Source organism: Eucalyptus grandis, chromosome 5 (assembly GCF_016545825.1).
Source record: "Eucalyptus grandis isolate ANBG69807.140 chromosome 5, ASM1654582v1, whole genome shotgun sequence".
NCBI lineage: Eukaryota > Viridiplantae > Streptophyta > Magnoliopsida > Myrtales > Myrtaceae > Eucalyptus > Eucalyptus grandis.
This window is the reverse complement of record NC_052616.1, coordinates 58,703,790-58,724,543: the sequence shown is the minus strand read 5'-3', so window position 1 is coordinate 58,724,543 and position 20,754 is coordinate 58,703,790. Positions and strand designations below refer to the sequence as shown.

Sequence of the window (20,754 nt, the reverse complement as noted above, 5' to 3'; positions counted from 1 at the left end):
GCCTGTGACGTGTTTTATTTTCATACTAAAGATTGTGGAAATCTATTTCGTCCACAACTTTTACTCTTGGACGAGGGCTGTGGCGTGTTGAACTTTAATATGGATTAATTCATTGAATCTTTCTCTTTCTTTGCTAGAAAATTAGTGATCACTAGAAGGGTTAACATCATGAAAAAAATCCAAACCAACAAATTTGTGACAAATTTATCAAAAGCTAATTTTTTAACTACAAAAAAAATATCAAATTGGTATATCTCGTAATACATTCACTTTCTATCAATTTCCGTTAAATTTTATTATCAAATTTTTAAGTTAAATGAGACGTGACAATTAACGGATTTATCAGCTTTAGGTTTTATTTTTTATTTATCACAAGTGTATCGGTTTGTGATTTTTTTGTAGCACTAATCTAATTTAACGGAAATTAACGGGGATGAATTTATTATAAATATGTCAATTTATAGTTTTGACGATTAAAAATTAGTTTGGAGTAAATTTATCATATGTATATCAATTTGCAGTTTTTGGAAGTTGAAACATTAATTTAGGGTAAACTTATTACATATGTATCGATTTGAGTTTTTTTTTTTCGTTATTAACCATTAATAGTGTGATATTCTGATTTTTAGGTTCTGATTTCGATTGGATAAGTTGGGCCTTTCATCAATGCGACTATAGTGCTTTTATCTGAGATGGCCACTCACGAGATAACTAGCCTATCATGTGAAGCCGTTAATGGATTTTTAACGTAATAAACTTGAGAATTCAACTAGGAATCGACTGCTCGATCATGTTGGTCTGTGAGGGTCAGTACGGCACAGTCAAAAACCTATAAGAGGTCATAGATAGGTCGGTTTGACTGAGATATGTGACTAAACGTGGGTGATTCCACTAATTTGCAAAATTCTCGCTGATCGATACTAGACCGATTATTCTATTGTTTTGGTGCCCCGTATCCATATTTGAAACCTTGAGATTTTCACGATAATCGAGAGTCGCCAATGTGTCGAAAAGGTACATGTGGCTCAAAGAAAATCAACCACGGGTCAATTGCACTAAAAATTCCTAAAAGCTACCTGGTATGTTAGATTACACTAAAGTCATGTCGATTGAAATTAACCGCGAATTTGAACCCGATTTCAGAAATTGAAAGTTCTGTCATATCACGAGTTATTTTAGGAACATCGACTCATCTTTCGAGGAATTTTCAGCAAGTTCGGGATTTTTACGAAAAATCGATTCGGACAATTTGGAAAACGAACGAAAAGTCGGATTGGTCAAATTGAAGGGATTTTGGCCTCCTATGTGAACTACTTGGTGAAAGGAAGTTGTGTGAGCTTTTTCTTCAACAAAACTGGACCTCAATCGGAGAGGTTTGTTCATAAATCGAATTCCGAGAAAATGGAAATAGAATTCGGAATTGAGAGAAATGACTGTTTTTGTTGCCTAAGACTTATTATTTGGGGGAAATTATGATGCAAGAAAGTAAGTAAGGATCAAATATTTTAGTATGGGGATTTTTGGGGACCAAATTGGATTAAATAAGAGTAAGTGGGACCAAAAATTTTGGTTATAGGAAATTTCCTTTTTATTTTATCCCCCCCCCTTCGACCACCTCTCTCTCTCTCTCTCTCTCTCTCTCTCTATTTCCCTCTCACTTGCGCGTCTTTCTTCCCCCTCAGCCAATCAAGTTTTGCAACTTGATCTTCTTTTCATCCTTTGACTTTCAACCATCCTTATCTCTCCCTTTCACACATGTTTCTTCCACCTTGGCCAACATTCCCCCTCTCTCTCCTCCCCCTTTCTTCTTCGTGTGGGCTTTTGTTCCATCGAAGCTGCTTCTGTCCTTATTTTCATTTTTCTTCTTTCACATTTGTTCTTTCCCTTCCCCCACCAACCAACCGCTTCGCTCCTGCTGCCACGCTCGGTCAATTCGCCTGCGTCACAGCTCTCTCTCTCTCTCTCTCTCTCTATTTCCCTCTCACTTGCGCGTCTTTCTTCCCCCTCTCAGCCAATCAAGTTTTGCAACTTGGTCTTCTTTTGGCTTTCATCCTTTGATTTTCGACCATCCTTATCTCTCAATTTCACACATTTTTCTTCCCCTTGGCCAACATCCCCCTCTCTCCTCCCCTTTCTTCTTCGTGTGGGCTTCTGTTCCATCGAAGCTGCTTCTGTCCTTACTTTCATTTTCCTTCTTTCACATTTGTTCTTTCCCTTCCCCCACCAACGAACCACTTCGCTCTTATTGCCATGCTCGGTCAATTCCCCCACGTCACAGCCCACGCACTTCAACGGTGTCATCGAAGCTACTTATTTACTGCTTCGTCCACAATTCAACTCTCCTCAGTCAACCCTTGTTTTTCTTCAACGAAACAGCAGAGTCGCACGTCTTCTCCTTGTCCACGAGCCGAACAGCCCACGTGAGCCGGTTTTCCCCTCCGTCGTTGTCGTGCCGTCGGGGTCAGCCCACCTCGCATCCACCGTGGAACAGCTCCACCACCAGCCGCTGTTTCACTTCCACGAAACCGAAACAACATGCCCAGCAACCGCGAAGCTTTGAGGCCCGATTTCGGCCTGATTCGAGCCCCCGTTGGCGGTCCCGCTTTGGGGTTTATAAACCACTGTCGCGTTCCTATCGTTTTGGTTTGAGCGGATCACAAATCAACTGATTTAACTCACTAAACCTCGATTAGTAAGTTAATTATGCTTAGAGGGTAATTAGATTAAGTTAATTAAGGTTTAGGTGATTAGTTAGATCAGATTAGTTATTTAAATATCCAATATTGCATGTTAAGTTGTTAAATTAAGTTAATTAAGGCCTAGATAGGTTGTATTAATTATCTAGATTGGTTTGGGAATTTTCCGGGCTGTCTCGATATTTAATTTGGCAATTTCGGCCTAGGTAAGCAATTTTGGCATTTAATTGATTTATTTAATTAATTTTAGTAATTATCTAATTATTAAATATTTTCCGGAAATTAGACCGGGATAGCTGGTGACCAAAATTTCGTGTTGATTGCAATGATGTGCTCAGTTTTTGCAATTGGATGTTAATTTGTGCAAATTGAGTGCTGATTGGATTTTTGGTAATTTATTCCAAAAATTATGAATTTCAATATTTATTCAAAAAATCCCGAGTGTTAGGTTTTAATACCAAAAATAGTTTTATATACTAGATAAAACAGTGGAATTTTAAATTGGAGGATATGAATTTTTCGGGTTCAATCTGATCGTGTACCCATACACGACTATTTTCACCGAGTGTTTTTACTATGAAGAAAAATAGGCCAGAATCACTATTTTAATGGAGACATTTGAGTGCAATGCATGGTGTCCTGAGCCGAGATTGATTGATTGTGTGTTCGTTAATGAGAACCCATCTCGAGCTTTTAAGCCGGACATTACCCTTTATGGGATATCCATTCTTTGGATCGCGGGTCGCAACAGATCTTGGACCTACGCCTTTTCGAGGAAGCCGTCTATTAAGATATAGACATCACCGTGCTCAATGATGGTGAGATGATGCATGGCTACGCCAGAAGGACACCAAACTTATGAGTAAGTGACTCGGATCGCAGTAGATTCTAGACCTATAAACCTTCGGGGAAGCTGTCTATTAAGATATAGACGTCATCATGCTCAATAGTGGTGAGATGATGCCTGGCTACACCAAAAGAACACCGAACTTATGAGTAGGCGATACCCTTAAAGGGCAAATATTGACAATTGGAGCGCTTGTGATTGATTGAGTTGATGAGATGTTTCAATTGTTGTGTGCATTATTTATATGCAATTGGGATATGAACTGTATTGAGATGCATTGTTGACACCTAAATTTTGGCGATCTGTTTAGTCATTTCCCACATAAAAAATTAGGAGTTAATTTTATCCTTGAAAAAATATTGATTGCATAGCATATAGTTTTAGGTGCATTTATTTTTAATTTCCATTTACATTGGATCGGTGATAGATGGGTTTGACTTAATGGTTTTGAGAAATTTGGCCTAGCCCATTATTTCTTTGATGGCTAAAGTTATATGTGCAAAGATTCCACCATAGTATTTTTCGTATAGAATTGAAATGCACATGATATTTGAGTGGGGGCTGAATCTTTTAACTGTGGGAAAGAAATAAAGCGGAAAAAGGAAAATAAAAAAAGATCTGCAAGTTTGTTTCTTCATGCAAGGAAAAAATGTATAGATTATAAGAAGAGAGATCGATCAACATGGGAAACATAATCGAGACCATCTTTAGACGTCCACAAGCACAAGTAAAAAGGTAAGAAGCCAGAACAAAATATATTTTGAACATTCCTGGAGGAAAGAAGATTGGACGCTGCGAGATTTAAATCAATTAAGATTGAAAATATGCGTGAATGGAGCAAAGTAAAAGAAAGTGTGCTGAGGCAAGATTTGGTCAACTAAAAGGCAATCGGTGAAAAAGCAAGTATGAAAAGCCAAGAAAGTGGACGCTCTAAAAAGTGGGGGGGGGAAATAAGAGAGAACGCACGAGAGAGAGAGAAGGAGCTCTCGGCCAAGCCTTGGCCGAGACGTCCCTCTTGCGGCCCGCTGCCGTGTCTTACACTGAAGTGAGCCGAGCCTTGCTGTCCTTGCTCCGCCGCAGCATCCGACGACACCCGCTTGCTGTCTATCATTGCCATCAACACTGAGTTGCTGCCGGTCAAGCCAAGCCACGACAAGGAGCTGTTGTCTCCATCCGCTCCCGTGTTGCCAAGCCCGACGTGAGAGACGACCGGTGCCACTCATGCCGCAAACCTGTTGCTGCACTGACCAGGGACGATACGCTTGACGACGCCGACTGCTCCCTGCTGTTCAAGCCCAACACCAACCTACTGCCCATCCCGCGTAGGCTCGAGCCAGCGTCGACGATTTTGCTGTGCTCTGAAGTCATCGAGCGCCACCCACTGCACCCGAGCTTCGGTCCTACACCTCTTGCGGCGTTGACCGGCGAAGAATAGTGACTTCATGTGAACTCCAGACGTCCTGAACGAGAACCAGAGCCGTCCCAGCCTTAAGCGCGCATCTTGACTACTCCTGCGGAAATTCCTGCCGATCCGTGGCGCTGCACCAATGATCCAGTAATCCTGTGCAGCCTTAAGATCGCTTGATATTCCTGGCGAGGATCGGTGTATAACCCTTGATGTGTTTTGCCTCATCGGACACTTGTCCGCCATCGTCGTGAGCAATGAGTTTTGCTCCCAATGAATACCTGTCCACTATGAGCAACACTGGGAACCCCAGCAAAAGCTGATTTGCTACCACCACTGCGAATCGTGACCCCTCGCCAAGCACGAGCCTTTGTCGTGCGTGATCCGAGTCGCAGTCGCGAAAAACAAGTCCTGCACCACCCGCCATAGCCTTGCTGGAAACTCTCCATCAGTGACCAGGGGCACCATTGGCGAGCGCGGATTCTCTCACATATCTTCTCTAATATTGTTTGTTTTATTTGAAGGAGATTCTGGGCTTAGTTCAATACTACCTTCAATCAACATAACAGCAAGTGTGACGTGCACAGAATCATGGAAAATTCAATTAATGCGTGGTCACGTCCACACAAAAACAAGAGGCAAAAGCGATGAAAGGATTTAGAGAGCGATGCGCTGAAGCGGTGGAAAATGTCTTCTTCCGGTGGGGGTCTTCAAGCGTGAAGTTCAGCGCCTGCAACTTCGACGCTCGCGGCTGCCGATCCATTGTTGACCGCCACCTGCCGCTACCCCAACTGTCGCCGCCGTTGCTTCCTCGAGTGCCGCCGCACTTACTCCCATCATCAACCCCGTGGCGAGTCCCTTTATGCGATCAGCTCACCTTGCCACCGTCCCGATCTCTACACTTTTTGCAGGTTCCTTCGCGTGCTCAACCCCACAAAAGTCAACTTTGCTAGACTTACTTAGTCTAGTGAAGTCCAGACAATCCCTTCAGCATTGGGGGCGTTCTTGTTTCGATGATCCACCTCGCCGAGCCTCGTTTGGAAAAAAAAAAAATCAAATTAGGTAAATTCATTTTATAGATTTATTTTACTTTATTAGGTAGATTTACTTTATCTTGTTTTATTTTTATATATCCTATTTTATTTATTTGAAATATTTCCTTATGCATAATTAGAAATTCCAACATATTACCTAATTCGCAACTGCGCTTGGATTTTTTATTTCATCTATAAGGCTTTAGATGAAATAATTAATTAAGCATGAATAAAATTAATACTTTGATATTTAAGGCTTAAGATCAATTTATTGATTTTACTAGCGAAATGTTACCCTTGATTTGAGTGATGTGTGATATTTTTTAATTGTGAATGGTCTTTGTTTTGTTTATCTTGAAATATGTTTAAGTTAGAATATTGCATGCTTTAGGTTTATTTGCATATTTAGACTAAACATCCTATTTATCATGAATTTTGAAATTTGAAACAAAAGAATAAAAAAAAAATTAGGCTGTTAGATTTTTGTTTCATTGGCCTAAATTGCATATTTAATTATTTAATGTTTTTAATTAATTAAAAGAAAAAATAAATAAAAAAATCATCATCCTTATGTCATGTAAAATTAGAGCATCATTTGCATGTCATTACACATTAGGATAAAATTGCATATTTCATTTTAAATTTAGACTAATTTAGATAGACTGCATCTTAGGTTAGAGATTGCTAGGTTAAGATAATATCTTGGTTTAAATTAGGTTTTAACTTTACCTAATCCTTAATATTAAATTGGATAAAATCTTAATTTAACTAGATGAATTTCATATTTATTTTAATTTTTGAATTTCATAGAACAAAAATACCAAAATGTCTTAGGATAAATTTGTTTCAATCTCGATAATAGATTGCATTTTTTAAGAAAGAAAGAAAAATAAAAAATTTCATGTAAAGGTCATATAGGATTAGATTCATGAAATGCATGTCATTTCGAGAGGGTTATTAGGTCCATCTAATTAGAAATTGCATGACATTAGAATTAGGTCATTTAGTTATATTGCATTGCATATTGCATAATTTTCACTAAATAAGTGAAAACAAAGAAAATAAAAAATTGAGTGTTAATTAGAAATCATATCTAGGATTGATGATGTGAATTATGATCTAACGATGCAAGTGCTTTCGTTGCTACAAGGTAAGTCCAATAAATTACTCATTGCTTTTTTGAGTGTTAAATTTGTGATTTGCGCACTCGCATGATCGCCTCACATGTTAGGAAAATATATTTAAAATCAATCCAAGCTGCATTCAAAAACATTTTTGAAAATAAAAAGAAATGGTACTGAAAGGGCATTAGAAAAGTCTAGTGTAACTAAGTCCCCATACCCAAAGTCTCTGGTTTGTAGGAGTAAAGTAAATCTCCCATTACTTTACTTGAGTTTCTAATCGACTCACTAAAAATAAATTAGTGGCAACTCCTAATTAAAAAATAATTGCATGTTAGGAACTTGAACTTAAGTTGCGAATTGGTATGGGCTTGGGAGAGTTCGAGTTAAGTCTAGACTTAACAATCCATTAGTCAAACCCTAGGTAGTTCACCTGAAAATTTGATAGCGACAGTTTGGCGACTCCGCTTGGGACTTGTGTTAAAACACTTAGTGGACTTCGGCCAATTTTTCTTTTTCTTTTAAAATGTTTTTGTTTGGCAGCGAGGACACCGGGTACGTCCTAATATTTCTAAGGTGTTAAATGTTTTTGCAGATGGGAGGTATAAGGGAAGTTGTGATTACTAACCCTTGTTTTATAGGGAGGTGTAGGAATGTGTGGTTTATTTTCTTGTTGAAGTGTTGCTTGGTATAAATTGTTGTGCATGCTTTGCATTTACACTACATTCTTGCGCACACAACCCGTCGCCGGACCTAGGCCGCAGTAGGATACTTAGAATGGTATTGAGTTGGATACGACTTCGATCGCGAGACCATGTAGTAGAGGTTGCCCAACTCAATTCCGAAAGTTTTTCTTGGTGTCAAGAATGTTTACCTTTGCCCACGAGGCTGCGTCGCATTGGGGTATCATTCCTGACTAAGCTGGAGTTAGAAGGACTTGACTTAGTATGCGAGGCTGCAACTAAGTCATCCCACCCTTTTAGCTCCACCTTGCTTAGCCTTCCTAGTTAGAAATCGAACCTCACATTTCATGCGCTTGTCTATGTGGTTGCTTTAATCGCCCGGTGAAGTAAGTTTGCTACCCTCTACTCTTGCAATTTACTTATTGTATTCATTTCATCTTCCTTTCGTCAGTCCATGACATTAGGTTGGTCAAGTCCTGGTTTATAAACAATGGGAAGATCCGACATTCGATTCGTGCCTGCACCAAAGGTTGAACTCAAATCATGGTGGGATCGTCTGGGCCACGATGGCCAAGGCTATGTGGAAAGCAGATTTGGTCGCCTTGTTCCCCTCCTCGACATCAATGTCCAGAGTGGCGTCATGCAAGCACTCGTTCATTTCTGGAGCCCCCAAACATCAACGTTCATATTTGGTAAGCACGAATTGACCCCGACCCTAGAGGAATACAGCATTGCCATAGGAAAACCTTTGAAATTGGAACTAATAAACCCACCATTTGGATTAGAGCCTGAATCGATTTTGTCTGATTTTCTTAGGATGGATAATGGAAACTGACAATTTCATGGGTATCTGATAAGGCTTCTTTTCCACATAGCAGGCACGAACTCTGGATAAGCATTGTAATTCATGATTTTTAAATCACTAGTAACTGACAAATTGAACCAACCACTGGTGACTGGGGCATTTGCAGGCGGAAGAGCAAGAGATGTCTCGGCGGCTGCAGTTGATGGCGGCAAAGATGTTGGGGATTGCGAGGATTGGACTCGAGAAATGGGTACAAGTGCCATCGGAAAATGCAGCTTGGCTTGTAAATAGACCCGCATAGTCTTCCATGGCAACATCCTTGATAATCATTAACACATTCCCCTAAGCAACTCTGGCAATCACCCTGAGACAATTTGGGGCCGCACTACAATGACGAGTACATGGTCTGGTTGTTTGGCAACACCGTGCTCCCTGCTGCAAATTTGAGGTCCAACGTCCCCATAGAAGCCCTCGCCACCAGTTTCTCTGTCAAGTTCCTCCATATCCAATCGAACTGATCTTGATCCATCAGGATGTCGCTGGTGCGATAAAACTTTAATGTCAGAAACGTTTTCTTCATGCTGTACATTGGACTATCGGAGTAACGGATGAAGCAAGGAGGATTATATGTCCCCTTTGAGTATGCAGCTTTCTGGTTCGGACACTTGATTATCAAATCTACAGCAGTAGCACTAATGCACCTGATGCAAGTGTCGTTTGAAGAGTCGCCTCTGCAGAAACTGAGCATGTAAACGACGTCTGACCCGTTCCCGACATTCCCTGTGTAGAACCCACCATTTGAAGCCATGACGCAAGGGAGAGAAGAGAGGACAAGCTCGCGGTTCTTGGAGTTAGAGTATCCGCTGGCAGCAGTGAAGTTGCCCGTGTCGTAGCATTGTTCAGCATTGGATAGGTCAAACGTTAGGATGTGAAGACAGAGAAGGACAGTAGGAAGACAAAGAAAAAGGGGAGGGAATGAAGGAGGCTGTCCACACATGGTGGTTGCAGGCTGCTTCAGCTCCGTTGTTGAAGATGAGACGTAGTCGTTCACTATGGAGGTCATGGTTGGATGGCTGTAATGCCTGGAGGGAAAAAGTGGATGATAGAGATTGAAGTAAAATGGGGACCATAAAGGCAGAAGGCCATCACAAGATCTTCAAATTTAGTTGTTGACTTTTTTCCCAACACAGGGCTTGGTTCAAGTCAAAAGCGCGTTTTGTAATCAAGAAATTATGCCAATGCCAAAGATGGTGCTTCAGCGTGGCGGGGGCAACATTGGGCAAGGGGTAGCTAGAAGAAATGTATGAAGCTCAAATGGTTTAATGCACAAATCTCTCCAGTCAATACACTAACCATCAGCGAAATGCAAGCAACAAATTTGAACGTTCAAGTTCGTACCAGAAACAAATCCGGCGTGAACTCGAGAATAAGAAAAGGGCAAAAGAGTTGGAGAAAGAGAGCATAAATATCTTATCATGACTTAAATTTTTTTTCTAAGAGACAAAAGTTGTTCATGATACAAAGAGAAAAAGAAACAAACGCTTTACTACCAGTTTATTAGTGACTACAACCGCACTCATCAAACAGTTCGTGTAAAACTAAATAGTACTTCTGGATGCAACATCCACATAATTAGCTTAAGAAGCCGATGAAATCATGTCATGAATAGATGTTCATGTGCTTCATCGAGCGGAGAGTTCAGTGATCGACACTTCATTGACCGACAAAGGTGTGGAGCCTCTGGTATTTTGATCATGTCCTTGGTTATTTGCTATGATGTTCTTTGGTGGTTCCGTCCAGCTTCGGAGGAAAAAGGCAGGTTCCCGTGGCACTGCCAGACTAAGAGTTTGGCTGCTCAGCGTAAGAACTATGCTTGCCATGGTCGGTCTATCAGCCGGATCTCCCTGAACACATAGAAAGCCAATGTGTATGCATCTTAGCACTTGGCTTCTGGAATAAGATTCTCCCAATACCGGGTCCAAGATTTCCCAAGGCACATTGTCCCTCCAATGTTTCCAAGCCTAGAGCAGTTCAATTGGACACGACAAGTGAACCACAGAACAATATCGTTGCTTGTGAGCACGAAACAATTAAATCATTTAAAAAAAAAGAAAAAAAAAACTTACATAGCTTGCGAGAGCTTCACCTCCATCAGATTGGCAGTAGTAGTCATTCCTCTTGCCGCAAATGATCTCGAGGAGGAGGACGCCGAAGCTGTAAACATCAGACTTTTGAGAGAATTGCCCATGCATCGCATATTCCGGGACATGTAACCGCTGAAAAACCACCACCAAAACCATAAATGTATGGATAACAGTCATTTATACTAATATCCTTATCAATTCTTAACCAGAAGAACCTAGTAGTAAACTTGGAAAAATGCAAAACTTACTAGGTTCCTACGATTCTTCTAGTGCTTGCGTTAGTTTGATCAACTCCGAAAATCCTTGCCATGCCAAAATCTGAAATCTTTGGGTTCATATTATTGTCCAGCAAGATGTTGCTAGCTTTTAAATCACGGTGAATGATTCGAAGCCGAGAATCTTCATGAAGATAGAGCATCCCTCGAGCGATGCCTGATATTATGTTGTAACGTCTTGGCCAGTCCAGTTGTTTGCTTTTCTTAGGGTCTAAGTAGTGATTTAAGGATGTGAACGAGAGTAAGTATAATCTAGGAAGTCTAGAGTTAGATTCGAAATGTCATACAAGATATAGTAAACAAGTATTTGCTCAATCATCTATATTGGACATTAACTTAAGAGCTGAGCATAAAGCCAGTGAAGTGGAACTAACCGAACATGAAGTAGTCAAGACTTTTGTTGGGCATAAGCTCGTATACCAGTAGCTTTTCCCCTTCTTCAAAGCAAAATCCAAGCAGTCTCACTAAATTCCGGTGTTGAAGCTTCGCGACCAACACAATCTCATTCTTAAATTCTTGGAGGCCTTGCTTTGAGCTTTGTGATAGCCTCTTCACAGCTATTTCTCGCCCGTTGGGAAGCCTACCCTGAAAAAAATTGTTAATGGTGACAAGGTCTCATGAACTCTTCATGTCATTTCATTTATTTGTTAATTTAGGTTAATGACTTCCTGAACTTTTAAGCGATATTCAAAGTTTGTTTACGTCGTCCACACAAGAGTGCCGTGGATACCTTTAATGATAACAAGTAAGCGCTGACCAAAGTCATTCTTATAGCTAGAGGGACAAAATTGGAAACTTTATCATTAAAATTCTTAAGAAAAAGAGAAAGATATAGCCCACTTCTTATACCCGATACACTTTCCCGAATCCCCCTTCTCCAAGCTTATTGCCTTCTGCAAAGGAATTTGTGGCGGTCCTGATCTCGCTTATTTTGAACTGTAAGCTTTCAGCAGTTTTGACCTCGTCTTTTGCTGAAGAAAATGCAGAGCAATCAACATGAGACCTCCAGAATCCGATCAGAAAAAAAAAAAAAAAAAAAAAAAAGTTAACATTTTATTATTCTTAACATGCCATTTGGGTTTTCGTAATTATTTAACGAAAACGTAGGATTGGTTTTAGATTCCGCACCATCTCTCAGAAGGCGAATATAAATCAAAATCTCGCAGTTCTCCTTCCCACACTACTTAATCCTTATGCTAAGCTTGATAAGAAGTCAGTCAAACAGAACTAAGATGAATAACACGAAACTATTAATAAATCCACTAACCAGATGAGACCATCAATGGATTACTTCTTCTCCTTCTAATCAAGCAACAAACGGATACAATTATCACAACAAAGAGAGCTGCTGAACCTATCACAGCAACCACAATGCGTAATGACTTCGAGATATTACCTGCCAACATCAAGCAATGCGTTTAATCCAATTTGAAATCGAAACTCATGATTGTTAGCATTTCAGATGAAAAATGATTCTTTATATAGCATGGACATCCAAACATTCAGCTCAACTAATCCCCATTGATTGATACATGGATAGGCAATTTCATGTGTATTGGATAAAACTTTATCCCACCTAGCAGGCACAGACTTTGAATGAGAGTTGTGATTCATAAATAAAAATCAGCAGTAACCTTGAGATTGAACCAACCATTGGTGACTTGGGCATTTGTAGGTGGAGGAGCAGGAGGGTTGGCCTGGGCGACTGTAGTTGGTGGTGGTGGTGAAGATAGCGGCAGATTGATGGGATCAGACTGGAAAAACGGGTACAAGTCCCATCGGAAAATGCAGCTCGGCTTGTTAACACCCCGCCTCGTTTTCCATGGCAACAATCTTGATAATCATTTATGCATTCCCACAAGCAAATTCGACAATCAATCTGAGACAAATCAGGGCTGCACTGCAACAGCGCGAACATGGTCTGGGTGTTTGGCAACACCGTTCTCCCTCCTATGAACTTGAGCTCTGACGTCCCCATTGAAGCCCTTGTTGCCAGCTCCTCTGTAAAATTCCTCCATGTCCGATCGAACTGATCCTGATCCATCGTGATGTTGCCTGTGTTATAATACGGTAGTGTCGGAAATGCCTGCTTCACGCCGTACATCAGACCATCAGCGTAACGGATGATGCAAGGAGGATCTCCTGTCCCCCAGGTGACCGCAGCTTTTTGGTTTGGACACTTGATCATCAAATCTTCAGCAGCAGAGCTTAAGCACTTGAAGCAAGAGTCGTTCGAAGAGTCGCCTCTGCAGAAACTGAGCACATAAACGACATCTGAGCTGTTCCCTACCTTCCCAGAGTAGAACCCGCCGTTTGAAGCCACATCGCTAGGGAGAGAAGAGAGGACAAGCTCCCGGTTCTTGGCGTAGTTGCTGGTGGCTGTGAAGTTGCCCGTGTCGTAGCAGTGTTGAGCGTTTGAGAGGTCGAACATTAGGATTAGAAGACAGAGAAGGACAGAAGGAAGACGAAGAAGAAAAGGACTGATTGGAGGAGGCTGTGCAGACATGGTGGATGCTGGCTTTTTCAGCTCCATTGTTGAAGATGAGACGTATGAGCCGTCCTCTGTGGAGGTCATGGTTGGATTTTAGTAGTGCATGGAGCCAAAAAAATAAAAAATAAAAAGTGGATGATAGAGATACAAGTAGATGAGAACAATAAAGGAAGAAGACCATTACAAGATCTTCAACTTTCATCGGTAGATTTTTCCCTACGCAGGAGTCTGCCGATGATGGCGGCTTAGGATGTGCATGACAAAATTTTGAAATAGAAATTGATTTCTGACCAGAAATTGATTTCTCAATTTTTATTTTATAAATTAAGAAGTTAAAATTTTAAATTTTGATTTCTTCTTCAATTTATTCCAGAAATAGAAAAATCAAATTGCGTTACCAAACAAATTTCTATTCCAAACCTGTTTCGAAAAACAGAAAAACAGATAAATAGATAAGTAGAAATTTTATCATATGCGCCCTTAAATGGCGTGGAATACTGTTCCTTCCACAAAGAGTGGTGCTAGCATCACTGTCTCACTGTGACGGTCAAAGAATGTTTCCCTCCTCAAACGCAAACACTAGGAAGTTTTCGAGCAAGACACAAGTCTCCCTCTCTTTCATCCAAGATGTGTGGCTGAGGATTGACCTTCCATTTTCCAAGCTAACGTTACGGTTAGCTAAGCATTTTCCACAAACACGGGGTCACTCTCATCGAGGCCAAAGTTGGCTTTACATGGATGAGTCTGGAACTTTGGGTCGGACCACGTGAAGAAACGACTTTATAGGATCGCATGGTGCATTATAAGTAAAGAATCCAAGCTATGATAAATTGCACATATACAATGGAGTTACATATTCTTAAATTCTCTCTCTATTTTATTTATTTATTTGGAAAACAAAATAATTATCTCATGGCCATAGCGTTAAATGAATTACATGTACAAGAGGTAGCTTCACTGATATTTATCATATTAATTAGCACATCTAGCATTACTCGTTCTCAACGATTAACTTGAAACGTTCAATAAATTTACAGAACTTTTCAACTTATCACCTAACAACAAATGAAAAACGTTTTCTTTTATTAAAATTATATTCTCAATCTCGTACTAACCAAGATTTTGAATACTTGGAAATTCAATTATAAGGATGAAAATTTAACAAGTGCCATAACTCGTATACGATATTCATTAGAGTGCTATATCTTTTAATTGATTACAGGAATGCCATTACTCTTAAAAACATTTACTTGAACGCCATAATTTTTAAATTTATCACATGACATCTCATGTTGGATTTTTGACATTTATGGTGAACAATTATCAAAAGATATGGCCTTAAAGTGAGGCTCGTAAGTTAATGACTACTTACGCATGCTTTGTTTTGTTGAATATAAACTTTTTTGCTCCTCTTGAATTGTTAATAATTTTTCTTGTCACGTGAACCGTCATTCCAGCGTTACGTAAGACTGTTGTCTTGGACATAATTGATTTTGTCACAATCATTTGACCTTGACTTTTGCCCAGCGTACGTAAGACTGTTGTCTTGGACATGATTGATTTTGTCACAATCGTTTGACCTTGACTTTTGCGATAAATCTTCATCGAACCAGTTTCATAAGTATTTTAATCACTTTGGTACGAAGTTTCAGAGAATGTCATAACCCATGATAGAGGTTAGGGGTGTGCAACGGAAACCGCTCGAACCGAACCGGACCGAACCGGACTGGACCGGCCGGTTTTGGGCGGTTCCCATGGTTGGCGGTCCGGTTCCCAGTTCCTAATCTTGGAACCGAGCAGCCGGTTGGTCCGGTTCCCGGCTCCAAGGTGGGAACCGAACCAACTGGACCGGACCGGACCAAATTTTTTTATATATAATTTATATTCATATAATATATTAATATTATATATGAAACTTATTGCAATCGGAATTGCAATTTAGGTAACAACCTCTTATGTGGCCAAGAGATAGAAGAGAGATTGTCTATAAAACCTAAGCCAAGCACAACCTTTAATCACGTTGTTCATGGGTTTTATACTTAAAATTAAGCATGAAACACATAAACTATGATTGATATTCACATAAGTGAAGTTTGAATATTTTGCACGTGGAAACATGTGTGAGTAGTTTTATTAGATTGCTCGGAAACTGAATTTGATTGATCGGTCCGGGCATGATTATTATTTAGTGAATGGTCATTCTTTAATGAAAAAATAAAGTGCAAATTCTTTTGGACCGGACCAGACCGGACCGGAACCGATGGTCCGGTTCGGTTCTCGGTCCTAAGACCAACGGTCCGGTCCACGGTTCCCAAAATTGGGAACCGATTCTCCCGGTCCGGTTCCCGGTTCCACATTGGAACCGGACCAAACCGGGAACCGATCACCCCTAATAGAGGTTAGGGTAGAAAAGGACAGCAACGAAAAGTACATGGTAAAATATTCAAAGTTGATCTTTTCCAACACAGGCTCCTATGGACTAGGTCGAAGTGCTTTTGCGTGACGTGGCTGAATTGTGAGTGCATCGCTTTCTTTACATAATATTAAATTATGATGAAAATAGTACAATTTTTTTTTTTTTGATGGTATGTCAATAATTTTTGAATTTTTATTATTTTGTGTTCTATTTTTTACATTTTTTATTAGTTTTCTTTCTTCTTCTTTTCCCTTAATTTTGGTTGGTGAGGTGGCCCCGCCTAGATTTGACAAGGGTCGTAACCCTTACTAGTGGCTAGCGAGAGCTTGCTAGGCATCACTCAATGGCCGATGAGGATTGTTGGTGACCTTCGCCGACCAAAATGAAGAAAAAATAAAAAGGAAAAAAAAAGAAAAAAAAGAAAAAGAAGTTATGAAAAAATCGAAAAATTATTAAAGTATTATTGAAAATGTCTGCATTAGCAACTGGTGTGTCATGTAGGATGATCAACATTCATATTAGTGACTTTTTACCTAAATTAACTAGATGGATTAAATTAGTACAAATATAAAATAGTTTATGATTAAATTAATTCAATTAAAATGTTTAAGATTAAATTGATACAAATGTATTAAATTTATGAATTTTTGGTACTTTTCCCAATTAAGTTATAAACATCCGGACTGGAATTTACTTTTCCTTACTCTTAATCTTGTTAGGTTCACACTTTAATTTTTTCTAACTCTAAAAATATGAAATTTGAATAGAATATACTAGTTGACATATAAATTCGCTCATATAATATTATAATATTTTTTTTAAAAATTATAACATTTTAATTTCAACGGGTAAAAAAAAAGTACCTTCTGCATCGGAGTTAGATTCGAAAGATGATAAATGATATAATAAAGAAGTATTCACTCAATCATCTATACCTAAGAGATGAAGATAAAGCCATTGTAAGTGGAACTAACCGAACACGAAGTAGTCGAGACTTTTGTTGGGCACAAACTCGTATATGAGTAGCTTTTCCTCTCCTTCCAAGCAAAATCCAAGCAATCTCACTAGATTCCGGTGCTGAAGCTTCGCCACCAACACAATCTCAATCTTAAATTCTTGGACGCCTTGCCCTGAGTTTTGGGATAGCCTCTTCACAACTATTTCTTGCCCGTTGGGAAGCCTACCCTGCAAAAAAATTGTATAAGGGGACAAGATCTCATGAACTCTCCACCTCTTTTTCTTTTTTTTTTTTATCTTGTAAAATTGTTAGTTTACGTCGTTCACACGATAGGGCCGTGGACATCTCTTATGATAACAAGAGTCGCTGACCACAGTCGTTCGTAGGGCTGAAGAGACAAAATTAGAATAAATTCTTCATAAAAAGAGAATGATATAGCCCACTTAACGTCCATTGCGATTTAAGTGAGCTGAAAGTTCACGACATGGGTTTGGTTCAATAATGGTTGAGTTGTCAATGTACACAGTAAAAATAAACCGCATCTAGCACTATTCAGCGAAGAGGCACTTCTAAAAATTTCAGGTACCCTACTGGACCAAAATAAAGTTCGCTGACGACATTATATCACCGTCATTTCAATTTCAAATCCAAACCGAGCATCAAATGACTTCTGAAAGCATTTGACGTCTTTCATAATCACTAAGGGCGTGCATGGAAACGCTCCAAAGAAGTGTTTCCGGAACACTTCTGTACGGATTTTGTTCCCGGGAACAAAAAAAGAACAGAAACGTTGGTTGCGTTTCTGTTCTTTTTTTTGTTTTTTTGTTCACAGAACAAAATAAGAACAAAAAAAGAAACAACAAATTGTTGTTTCTTGTTCCAAAACAAAAAATGAAGAAACGTTTCTCTTCTCTCTCTTCTTCTTCTCTTCTTCTTCTCTTCTTCTTTTTTTCTTTTGCCGGTCGCCGGCCTCGGCCATGGTCGGCGACCGGCCGTCGAGGGCCGGCGACGCCGTCGAGGCCGAGCCTCGCCCGTGCCGGCGAGGCCGAGCTTGGCCTCGTCGGATGCGGCGAGCTTGAGCTCGCCCAGCCATGGCGAGGCTCGGCCTCGCCCGATCGGGCGAGCCCGAGCTCACCCAACCAAGGCGAGGCTCGGCCTTGCTCGAGGGGGAGATCTTCGGCTAGGGTTCCGGTGAGGGGCTCCGGAGGACGGTGCGACGGCGGCGTGGCACTAGAGGCTTCGGGATCGGGATGGCATCGAGCTGCGGGCTTCGAGACGGCGTCGAGCTGCGGGCTTCGGGTGCGGGTGCTCGGCTCCGACGGCGGGCGGCGAGCTCGGCCTCGCCCGCGCCGGCGACGCCGAGCCTCGCCTTGCTCCGGGCGAGCTCGGGCTCGCCAGTCTGGCGAGGCCGGGAGCCACGCCCAACCTCGGCGAGGCTCGGCCTCGCCGTGGTTGGGTGAGGCTGCCGGCCCCGTCGGCCGGTCGCCGGAGGTCGGCCGGTCGACGAAGGCCAGCGACCAGCCGAAAGAAGAAATAAATAAAAAGAAAGGAAAATGGAAAATAAAATAAAAATATTAAAAAATTAAAAGAAACAAAAAAGAATAAAATTTAACCAAACGTGTTTCTACTCATTTTTATTCCCGAACAAACGTTACCAAACGCGTTCTTTTGTTCAAAACCGTTCCCGGAACAGAAACACTTTTTTTTTGTTTCTGTTCCACCGAACAAAAAAAGAACAGAAATGTTACCATTCACACTCTAACATACCTGGTAAACCTCCCGAATCCACCTCGGCCAAGCTTGTTTTCTTGAGAAAATTGTTTGTGGCGGCAAGCAAAGTATCCCAATCGAATTGCAAGGACTTCAAGGATGTGATCTCGCTTACACCTTCATGAGTGAACAACAAAGTCGTTTAGATTTGGACTGGTCTTCCGGTCATAGCTTCAAAATCTTTTTAGTTTCTCATTTGAAAGTTTCATTCTTGTGTTCATTTTTATAAAAGGACAATCATTACCACTTCCTTCTTGTACAGCTTCATATTCCTTCTCTGCTGGCCTCCTCCGAAGGTAACAACAACTGATGAAGAGAAGCAATACAAAAACAGCGACCGAAGAGATAATAGCAGCCAAGGTGCCTGATCAGATGACTGTTTTTGTCAGCATAACTAAAACCATCAATTAAATTGCAATCCTGAAAGAGTGAGCACCCAGCACACCTAACAGGGAACATTATGATTTCCAAAAAGTGTCTGATTACACTTAAAAGAGAAAAATATTGTATAGTAAACTTCGTAGTTACTTTAAATGGTTTGTTAACAAGTGCCTTGAAGGCATTCTTTAGCAAAATCCATTAGCTATTACTCCACTCAAATAAATTGATGAAGGTTTACATACATTTTTGACCTTGATACTTAAAAAACTTCATTTAGGTTCTCATACTTTTGCCCGTGCAATGCACAAATTGCCCATATTAGCACATGAACATACATAGGACGATATTATTTTTTCCATGAGCTTAAACGCCGTACCTTCGGCAATATTTTCTCTGGGGGCCGCCGGAGTAGCTGGATGTGACAGAGAAGATGGAGGTGGAGAAGATGAAAATGGACTGGGGCTTGACTCAAAAGACTTGTGCAATTCCCATCGGAAATTACAGCTCGGCTTGTAAACATAGCCACCTTGCCATCCGCGGCAACATTTATAGTAATCATCAATGGATTCGCTCAAGCAACACCCGCAATCGTTTGGCAACAAGTCGGGACTATGTAACAACGAGTAGATTGCCTTGTTGTCCGGCAAGCCAGCCTGTTCTGTGACGTACTTGAGCCTCGAAGAGCCGTCCGCAGCTTTGTTCACTAGTCTTTGGGTCAAGTTCCCCCACACCTTATCGAACTGGTCTTGGTTCATGGTGATGTGGTTGCCAATGTTGGCCATCTTATATGTAGGACTCGTTTGCAGTATCCCATAGATTGGAGTGTCCGAGTGTCGGATAAAGCATGGCGGATCTGCGTTTCCCAAGGAGAAAACCGCCTTCTGGTTAGGGCACTTAACGACCAAATCTTGGACTGCAGAGCTCACGCAGCTTGCGCACGTATCTGCCGAAGAATCCCCTCGGCAAAAAGTGATGGCATAGATGGTGTTTGGATTCTCGCCCGTGCTCGTGGTGTAGAACCCATCATGTGCAGCCACATTGGAGGCTAGAGAGCTGAGGACGGCGCCACGGTTCTTCGCATAGGGGCTGCTCGACGTGAAGTTTCCGGTGGTGTTGTAGCAGTATAGTGCAAGGGATGGGTATGTTCGGATCAAAACACTCAGAGAAATGAGGAAATAAAGGGTGGATGATGAGTGAGCCATGTTACGGTTTTGGTGCTGGTGGTGCTAAGGATGGTTTTGCTTGATGCAAGGTCGGAGATTGTCAGGCTAAATACTGCAGAGGTTACGTGGTTCGTGTTTGTGCAGTGGAATTCACTTGTAAGTGGACAAGGTGAGGGGTAAAAAAAGAAGAAAGAGAGGAAAGTACTACATGTCGACAAGTCAAAACCTTAAGCAAAATAGCTTGATTTACTAAAAACTGCTTTACAAGACGATTTACCAAGAGATATATTAGATTGTTGGTGATCCGTGACATAATTTAGTCATATTCAAAAACCCATAATAACCCAACATGTCACTAAATAAATTGATTATATAGGTTAGCCCATGACAATAACCCGTGATGCTGGCTTAACAATTTTGAATTTTGGTTTGTCCGTATGGAGTAGACGCACGTAACAAATTCGATTCCACGCACGGATTATCATTCATATAAGTAAAACCGGACTTTTTTCGTCATTAGAAAAGGGAGATATCTCAACAGAAGGAACAGTCTCAGGATCAAAAG

General features: G+C 40.8%; 2 protein-coding genes across 2 annotated transcripts; both read right to left on the bottom strand.

Annotated features, from left to right (window-relative positions):
* Nucleotides 1-10,272: 10,272 nt before the first annotated feature.
* LOC104447669 (putative receptor-like protein kinase At4g00960) lies at nucleotides 10,273-13,559 on the bottom strand. The gene is given in 8 exon segments (XM_039313981.1): nucleotides 10,273-10,612; nucleotides 10,718-10,857; nucleotides 10,860-10,867; nucleotides 10,984-11,221; nucleotides 11,385-11,595; nucleotides 11,860-11,981; nucleotides 12,278-12,406; nucleotides 12,781-13,559. Coding segments are annotated over 8 exon segments (1,950 nt in total). The 5' UTR covers nucleotides 13,544-13,559; the 3' UTR covers nucleotide 10,273.
* Nucleotides 13,560-16,886: 3,327 nt separating this feature from the next.
* LOC120294080 (cysteine-rich receptor-like protein kinase 14) lies at nucleotides 16,887-20,228 on the bottom strand. The gene is made up of 3 exons (XM_039313979.1): nucleotides 19,403-20,228; nucleotides 18,890-18,951; nucleotides 16,887-17,102 (listed from the first exon to the last, which is right to left on the bottom strand). Exons 1-3 carry the CDS (start codon nucleotides 20,226-20,228, stop codon nucleotides 16,887-16,889), a joined length of 1,104 nt encoding a protein of 367 aa, XP_039169913.1.
* Nucleotides 20,229-20,754: the final 526 nt, after the last annotated feature.